Below are 9,301 nucleotides of genomic sequence, written 5' to 3'. Positions count from 1 at the left end.
CTAAAATGAATTTTTCTTCCTCTTTAGTCAGAGACTTTTATCAAGATTTCTGCAATCACAGCGTGTGTTCCCCTGCCTGCTGGCTTGTCTTTCAGTCTGTCATTTTTGTCTGGTTTCAGCTGAATTTACAAAGGCATTAAGGTGTCAGTGTTGTGCTCTGAAGAGGTAGGTTTGAAGTATACTATCAAACACATCTTAACAGAGGTTAAATTAGACAGCAGAGATGGTGGAGATGCTTAATCTTGTTGAAAAAAAACCACAGGAGTCCAGGCTTTTTTGATCCCTTTGCCTGTGGTGCAGCCTCCTGAGGCAGTAAAGTCCCTGTTTTGTTTTCATTTGTTCATTATTGGAAACTGGCAACTATTTCATGGTGAGTAATAACAACACCAGCAGTAAATCTCCTGGAGTGCCCTGTTCGAGGTTTTCCTGCAGCTGAGAGAGGTGTGTTTAATGATAGCTCCTGACCTGGCACACAGTGACCCTGCCTCTCTGCAGGCCCTGCCTGACTGAACAGGCAGTGATACGATGTGAGTCAGGGTTAAAATAAGTGGTTGTACATTACAGTCTTCTAGTACGTTGAGTTTTATTCACACGCGTGGACTCTGCCTGTTTCCAAGATACAAGCATCAAGACAATTGATTTTATTCTCACTATCATTTTCAGTTTTGGGTTAACCCTGGGAATAGACACCTAGAAAAACGCTGATGAGTGACAGCAGTTCACATGGTTTCATTTTAAAAAGGAATTAAAAATCACACTACTAGAGAAGAAAAAAAGTCCTGTCTTAAGCTTTTTTTTAATAGGAAAAATAATACAGAAAGGTGAAACTGGTGATTAGGTGGGTACTCTGAAAATTGCACCCACAGCCTAGGTTGGTCTCTGCCATTAACAATAAATATCACTGTATCTTGGTCTTTGCCTTCTTTTCTCTTTCATTTTTACACAAAGTGAATTTGGAAAATGTGTTACTTGATTTCTTTGGAGAGCTCAGAATGAACTACCACAGCAGATAGCAGGTAATGAACATTGAACAAGCCCCAGGGCTCTACATTAGAATTCGGTTTTGGCCAAATTAAGGGCATGGCCCTCAACATAATTTCCATTAAAAAAAAAGCTCTTTTCACTGTTACGGATAACAACTCTAAAGGGCAGAGGCAGGGCCCTGTCTTGTAAGGTACTATTATACCACGAATAATTTTTGGCAGGACCAGGGTCTGCAACCTTTTACTTCATAGCAACATCAAGTGCTGTTGCTTTTTCAGCATTGTTTTCCCAGACCAGTAAGGCTGCAGCTGAGTTGCTGTTCATCTGTGCTGTGTTATTTCTTCTTTTCCTCACTACGCAGATCATTGCTCATATTCCTGGTCAGTCCTGAAGCACTGGAATTCCTGTGTGTTACAACAGGGCAGGGTTACAGGCTTGGAATGGACAAGGCAGTGGGACCTACAGCTGGGAAAATGGGCTTCAGCCTTTCCTGCCTACTTTCCAAGGTAGTCCTTCAGCACATCTGAGCCAGAGGCAATGCTCCAGGGTAGGTGTGATTATTGTACTGCTATGGAGAATCAGGGGCAGTAGCTGTGGAAAACAGCAACTGCACCATGCTGCCTGCCCAGGGGCTGCTGCCTGTCCTAAGGGGTTTAGAGCCCACCCTCATCTTGGACAGAGGTATGTTTGGGGTTGGGGGTAAGAGAAAGAAGGCTTTACTGTCTCAAAACAGGCATCTGTACAGTGGTGGTGTGAGGTATTTTATTCCCTTTTGTTGTGAGCAAAGCTGTAAGAAGCCATTTTACACATTGCATACAGACAAGCCATTAACAAAGCGAGCAGCTGGATGAAGAAAAAGCAGGGCTAGAACCTTGCCAGCTTTGTTTCCCAGACTGACTTTCAGGCCCCCTCTGCTTAGCACCATGCTTCCTCCAAGGCCTGTAATGGTGATGGGTGTTACCAGCACATCAAACTTCTGCTAATGGAAGTTTTACATCACCCTAGTGACAGTGTTTCTTAAAACATCAGGGAAGACATCTAAGCCTTGTAGATACAATGCTGCCAACCTTCTCAACAAGCCACCAAGCTTATCCAAAATGTGGTGCCAGCTGATGTTAAAGCCAGGCACACGAAATGGGTAATTCTGCTGCAGGTTTTGTAAGTTGCTCTCTGTCTGCCTGAGCCCCAGGGGAGAGAGGGAGAGACTGAAATTGCAACAATAAACTGGAAGTCAATTTGGGATGTGTAGCAAGCAGGATGAAAACTTGGGGCTTCAGTAGTACCCCCCAGCTTGGAGCAATTTAGTTACCAAAACACTACAAACGAATCACAAATAGCTGCGGTTCTTGTAGCATACAGGTTTTCTTTCAAGTTCGTAAAACAAACAGCAGAATGTCACCACAGCCTTTAATTTCTTCTTGTACATAACCATTCACAGTACATAAACAGCCCAAATAATATTGCACTGGATTGTTTAAAATTTTTTTTGTCTTGCTAGTAGTACTCACTTTTCAAAGCCAACAGATGAACAATTTGGTCAACTTGCACCAAGAAAATGGTTAGATAAGAACCCCATACTTCCTTTATACCACATGGATTTGTGACCCCACAGGGAAATGAGAATGAGCTGTAAACTGTTTTCTTGTAAAACATAAAAAATTAGTAAATTGTTGCTGATTAAATGTAGAAAGACTGGGAAAAAAGCATGAAATCTGAAAGTTCTCTCATTCCTGTTAGACTGCTTGCTGTATATATAATTATATTCTATACTGTGAAAATCCATCTACATTTAAAAGCCCAGCAGTCTACAGATTAACATGGTAAAAAAAAAATATATTTTTATGAGAAGAGAAAAAAATAGTGTTTGCCTCAGAGGAAAAAGTTTTCAGATTTCAGTCATCTGGGAGTTTTTTTAGGTGCAATCTTTGAGGCAACAAAATGTCTTTTGGCATTTGGCACTCTAATAAGGACAATATTTTAATACTGGCACAAGCTAAAAACAGCACAGAATGACAAAATACAAGACATGAAATGAACCGCAGCCACTGGGATGATGGTAAGCTAGTTTGTATATACGGAGAACTTAAACAGTTTTGCTGAGGAATTGTGAAAGTTTCTGCAAAACCATACTTATTCTCTTCTTTTACCAAAGTGTAAGTTTTCCTAAACTTGGAGGGAGAAAAAGAGTTTCAAATGTCCTCTAGAAAATCAGCAGCTGCTGGACAATCAACACAGCGGCTTGTTCGGCCATCAATAGGTGTGAGGCTCTTTGTGACTCAGAGCTCGAGTGCGTGAGGCAGAGCTGGTGGCACTTCGGATCACTTCCATCCATCTGTGAGGAGGCGACAGGAGACACACAAACAAAAGAAAGGTCAATTCCCAGGGGAGGATTTCTTGAGATACAGTCTGTGCTATTGGTTGTACAGTTGGATTTTCAGTGCCTGCAGGAGCATCTTCCTACATCACCCCTAAATCTATCTGAAAGCAAGAGAATCCAGACAACTGCCACAACTATAAGGAGGTTGAGAGTGAACAGACAGCAGGTATGGGACCCAAAACTCATGAAGTTAGTAGTGGTTTTACTTGCTCTGCAGACACCAAATATCTTTTTTCTGAGTGGTCCAAACAATGAGCAATTGAGACTAACCATTCTTAATTTGAGAGAAAAAAAAAAAACAAAAAAACACTTTAGCTGTAATGCCTGCTTCTTTTTCCTAGAACTGATAAAGGCATTTTGGATTTTTATTTTATCACCACTTTCCCACAATTTGCTTGTTTATAGTTTTGGACTGACATGGCTAAAAGTTAAGCACAGCTTTCTTTGATGAAGACATCACGATCTTTGACATGTTCATGCTTCATATAAAAGAGGTAAATTAGTTCCCTGTATGAATAATCACAAACCACAAATTAGGAGTACTGCCTTTTCCCTGGCTGTCTATATGTATCTGAAGTTCAGTGGGAGATCTAAAAATTACATGGTGAAGTGGCATAAATCTGTAGTAGGAACAGCTGCTTCTATAAAAATTGGAATTTTGTTTCAGGTGTGGATTTTCCATGCAGCTGTTCTAGAGGAAGCAAAGCTGTTCTGAAGAGCTACTGAGGTGTCTTGTGATCTGTTCACATGCTTCCTGAAGTCTGAGACGTGGAGCTCTCCATACAGCCAGCCTGATCAATTTTGACTGGATAATTCTAGGTTTTGCAGTAATTACTATTACTGCTTCCATATTATCACAACCAATCACTTGATTTTAGCAGAGTCAGGTTTATAATTTCTTTTATAATTTTAAAAGGTCCTTTCTCCAGTTGTGCTGAACCACTTGCCTATATTACTGAACCAGCTTAATAAACTTTGCATCGACTAACCTTTGGAAGGATGCTCTTGGAATTTAACAAAATTTTTCTCTCACAGAAAACCAACTTACCTTTCAAAGGTGTATTCACTTTCAGCCCTGAAGTAATACACATGGGATTTGAAATGTAGCTTGAACACATAATCTTTGTGAATGTTTTCAGATTCGGAAGGAAGGGTAAGTGAATATCCCAATAAAGGAAGGCTGGCTAAAGGATGATTGTCCTGAAAAGATGAGACAGAAAGTGCTGTGAGGTCAAATGCTCTTAAATAGAGAGCACAAAAGTAAATGGAAAGCAGATACACACTTATTTAAAGATCACTATGCAGAAAAACACCAGATTTATACAACTGCAATAAAATTAATTGTTGGATAGTTTCAGTTGGTCATCATTACAGACCCTTTGCATAAGCATCTGGTGCAGGCTCATGCTATCAGAATTGAAGGAAAGCTGGAGTTTCACTACTTTCACATTGATGAACATAAGGCTCATCATTTGGCATTGGCAGGGCCCCTCACAGGTTCATTCTCAGCTTGCAAACACCTATTCCTTTAGAGCTGTGCTGGCCACCCAGCAGGTTCACTTGCTCAAGTCCTTTTACTGCATGGCAAAGGATTTCTTCATCCCTCTTGTGTGTAGAATATCCTCCAATTCCTCCTTTAATCATTAAGGATTTCTGTAACAATGAAAGAACCACGGAGCAACTCAAGTTACTTTGTGGTTATGCCCTGACAGGGCAAACAGATTCAAAGGTCTAACAGATTCTAAATGGACATCCCCTATTTTTTGCAGTAGGATGTTTGCTCAGGTGGATTAAATCATTGACTGCTCTTTGGCATGTCAGTAGTGGTAAAAAGAATTTTTAAGTCACCATCAAGTTTTTAATTGTAGTGAGAAAAGCCTGGTTTAAACTTGCCCCACAGCTTCCGAGCAGTGGTGAGCTCTGCTGTGCTTTCAAGAATGATCTGTACTGTGACTTGAAAGCTTCAGGAATGAACTGACACGGGAGCAGAGTGAGAACAAGCCTTGCTCTGTGTGCCAGTGGCATTGAAGGCTCCGTGTGCAGCCATGACCAGTGCACCTGCTGCTCGAGCCTACAGCATCCATGACTGATATCCACTTTTCTCTCAGCTCCTTCTTTGGTAAAGAACCTCACGCTGTCTTCTCCAGCCACTCACACTTGCCCAGTGGGTTACCTGGTGCGATTTATAGAAGAACATGCAGAAGTTGGTGAACACCACCCAAAGCTTCTGCCACCCGTTGCTGTTTTTGAATTTTCTTAGCAGATTTCCAGACAGCTGGTTCTGAAACAGATCAAAAGCAGCCAAGTGAAACAGTGAAAGGTGCCTGCAGCTTAGTTATTGTAAGAAAAATTGTTTGTTTTATCTGTTTTATGTGACCTGGTTGTAAATGAAAATGCTTTGATTGACTGGACATACTTTTCTTCTGCATTTTTCTACTGCTGAGCAGTACTTTATGTGTTTTTTCTTTGCAGCTGGATACTTCCAAAAACTCAAAGCTACTACACTAATTATTTTATCAACTGAGGTGGCTTTTGGCAAATCTGTTACTAAACCTCAGTCTTGTGAATCCTACTCTCTTCTTTTAGAATGATATTTAAATAGAATGGAAACAGAAAGTCTGACATGATTTGTGATGTAAAGAAAAATTATGACATACTTTAGAATTGCAGATAGAGATTGATTTCTCCGTACCCAGGGAGTTCACATGGTACTTTTCAAAGATTTCAAAAACAAGGACTGTTCACCTTATTTTTCGCTGATTTTTGGATAGTTTAACATAAAGGAGGAGAAAGCTATAACCAAGTACATGTATTTAATGCCCGGTTGAAGCACCTGCTCTTCACATAGTGAAGATGGAAAACCAAACATCATTGTTCCTTGCAAATGAAGGGGGGGTTCTCAGTGAATTATTAATGACTTCCCATTTCTTGTTGATTTTGAGGGCTCCTGCCTGGATCACAGCAGCTGTTTACATCATTCTCTTTATCTAATGCAGAAGTTAGTAACTTAATCTACAAAGCTTAATAGTCAAAATCTAGGGTTCCTGGTGTAGCTACTACAAATAAAGTATTCTTAAAAAGTTCTGTTTTCACCAGCCTTGGATATGCATTAAAGCCTTTCCTGTAAATCATCCTGTTCTCTGATATCTGGACTACTGCCTCCTTGCCCTAAGTTATGGGTGAACTCCTTAATTTTCTGTTACCTCATTACTCTGGAGGATATCATAAAAGGACAGGCTTTGCATTCGGTACCAGCAGACATATGAAATGGAAACAGGCCGCTGATCACTGATCAGTCCAGCAGGTAGGGAGGAACAGTCACTGACAGAGAGAGGATCTTCTACCACGAGAGAGACAGAAAGGAGGGAGAGACACAAAGAAAATAAACGATAATGCTGAAGTGAGAGGCACTGACAGGATGACGTGAGCATGAGCGGGACCTGCCACGCATGGAGCAGCAGTGGAGCTGGAGATGTTTTCACAGAACAACGCATGGCTCCAGGATGTGCTCGGTCTTCACTGCTTTGTGTTCATTTGAGGCACAGGGAAGGAACAAAAATGAGCAACAATGAGCACTGATCTCAGACCCAGTTAGATTTGCCTAACTAAATGTTTTAATCATTAGAATGAGTCACTGGTGTAAGTTTTATATCTATTTATAATAAGCCTTCTGCTTTAGGGAAAGATACGAGACCTTGTGCTGAACTATTCCTCCCTTGCAGGACATAAGGGTATGAAGAATGGAAAATGCCACCTACGTGGGACCAAAAGGAGGCTCTACAGTCAGCATTTTTTAGTACAGAATAGTTTTTGTCATGTTTCAGCAACAAACTCACCTCCTGGTTGAAAACAGAGACAGTTACACAAACTATGAATATGTTTGTCCTTGCATCACTATGTTCTACATCAGTATCTCTTCTCTAGAGCAATGGTGGCCTGTCTGAGGGCTGCCACTCAAGTGCAAATCCACTCAGCTTTAAGATTCCTTTTTCCATTTTCATAGAGCATGAATTTCCATTTGCTGAGGACTGTGATAAAGACCTGCTGTGTAGAGCTCCTTGGACTCTCTTTGGTGAAGGAAGAACACCTCAGCAGGCTTACCACCTCATCCTAAAACCTACACTGAGCTAGGAATCTTTCATTTCAATCTTTGAAAAGACAATGTCTGCACCTTGGCTGTTGTACACAATTAACGAATGTGTATCGAATTGGCTTAGCTGTGATCAGAGGGGTAAAAAAGGTTTTGGTTTTTTGGTTTTCTTTTTTTTTTTTTTTAAGGTGGAAAATGCAAATAAAGGAAAAGCAGATGAGACTGAGCAATGAAACAAGGTTCCAGAAAAGATGGCTAGGTAAAGAAAGTAAGTTAGTAATACACATAATTAAAACTCTGGCTGCAGTAGCTAAAGACAATATCCTTTCCGCTCGAACAATGACTTAATGCCTCTGTAACTGAAAGCATTAAGACAGTTTCAACTGCTTTACATTTTAAAGGGGATCAACTTTTTTTTGACAGCTGCTTCTATGAAAATCACTGATTTTACAGAGGTGCACTACAGGAGCAGATCTGTGCTTCCTGAGTGATGGTTTATGCCATCATTTGAGAATATGGGAAGGTGGTTTAATAGACAAGCCTCAAATTTCCCCAGGAGGAGACAAGGGAACAGTGCACTTGTTAAGGAGGAGCAAAAAGGAAATTGTCATTCAAAAGCGAGCCTGGAGCTGCAGTTCAGGTTGTTCTGAGGCAGATACCTCCACAGCAATACTAAAGTCGATCATTGAAACACTGGTATTTCTGTGCCAGCAGACGTGCACCGTAGTGTTGCCACGGTGTGGTGACTGACGTTCGAGTGAGGTGCGGGATGCACTGAGGTCGTCCTCAGATTCCTGGTCTACAGTAGTTTCATCAGGAGACTCTATGAAATGCAGGGAAAAAGCATCTTTCTTCCTCTATGCAACAACATATATAATTGGAAAAATTAAACAAATCGATTCTGTCCGCAGTATTGTGAACTAATTTTAAAACACCATTTGCGAAATAATTTTGTGCAGATTTTAAATAGATTATCATCCTTTATACAATTAATTTACGTGTTTCTGTTAATGTTAGAATTAAAGGCTAACTACCATGCTTTGTCAGTGTTTTTAATTCCTTCCAAGGACAGGCACTGCCCAAATAGTTCCTGGAATCATTATGCTTAAGTCACTTCTCTATTCAATGAAACTTTCTGCTAACATCAACAAGAACATTATCACACATATCAATGTATCTATACATATATATGTATATAAATCAACTTCAAATGTCTCAGTTTGACCTGTGGCCAGCACTTTTCACCACCTTCACCACTTAGAAGCAACCACCAATCACACTGACAAAAGTGAATAAAACCTACTCTCTGGCATTCACTTACTATTGTCAGGTGGGCTGCTTGCCAGTAACTCTGGGGCAGGGCCACTGCTTTTCTCTGCCAGGTCTATTGCCATCTGGATGTCCTCAGTCCATTTGTCCATTTCAGCACGGGTACTAACAATAAAAATTCAGGTTTTATTCACTTTCATACAGGCTGAAAGCAAACTCTAAGAAACAGACACAAGCTGAGCTTACTGTTTCTTGAAATAAATAAATTCAGACACAAGATGCTACTTTTTTATCCTGATAACTTAGTTCCAACTTGCACAATTGCCACTCTGTAGTGTCCCATCCACATTTTTCTTAACAAGTGGCTTTCACAAAAGAATATACCTTTGAGGAGACTGTTTTAGGAGCAAATACAAACAAAATGATGCCTCTCTGTCCCACTGTGACAGCTGCAGAGAAATAAAATTCACATGTGGGCTTTGTCTCCACTGAATTACCTTGCAGCAACAACGATGGACTGGTGTTGACCTCGTAGTGTCAGACAGTGAGGAACTCCCCATTCCTCCTCACTTTCCTCCATC

General features: G+C 40.6%; 1 protein-coding gene across 4 annotated transcripts in view; it reads right to left on the bottom strand.

The window, feature by feature from the left end:
- Positions 1 to 1,729: 1,729 nt before the first annotated feature.
- The window catches only part of FARP1 (FERM, ARH/RhoGEF and pleckstrin domain protein 1), a 210,423-nt gene continuing 202,851 nt past the window's right edge, over positions 1,730 to 9,301 (bottom strand). For all 4 annotated transcript variants that reach the window (XM_066176379.1, XM_066176381.1, XM_066176382.1 and 1 more), the window contains exons 22-27: positions 9,218 to 9,300; positions 8,773 to 8,885; positions 8,111 to 8,274; positions 5,535 to 5,642; positions 4,410 to 4,561; positions 1,730 to 3,316 (exon numbers count right to left, since the gene is read on the bottom strand). In XM_066176379.1, coding sequence (XP_066032476.1) covers positions 3,235 to 3,316; positions 4,410 to 4,561; positions 5,535 to 5,642; positions 8,111 to 8,274; positions 8,773 to 8,885; positions 9,218 to 9,300 — 702 coding nt within the window. In that variant the 3' untranslated portion in view covers positions 1,730 to 3,234. The remainder of the gene's footprint in view (positions 3,317 to 4,409; positions 4,562 to 5,534; positions 5,643 to 8,110; positions 8,275 to 8,772; positions 8,886 to 9,217; position 9,301) is intronic.

Source organism: Chamaea fasciata, unplaced genomic scaffold, assembly GCF_029207755.1.
Source record: "Chamaea fasciata isolate MVZ Bird 193981 ecotype frontalis unplaced genomic scaffold, bChaFas1.0.hap1 SCAF_2, whole genome shotgun sequence".
NCBI lineage: Eukaryota > Metazoa > Chordata > Aves > Passeriformes > Sylviidae > Chamaea > Chamaea fasciata.
The sequence above is the reverse complement of the archived record's forward strand: the minus strand, read 5'-3'. Positions and strand labels throughout refer to the sequence as shown.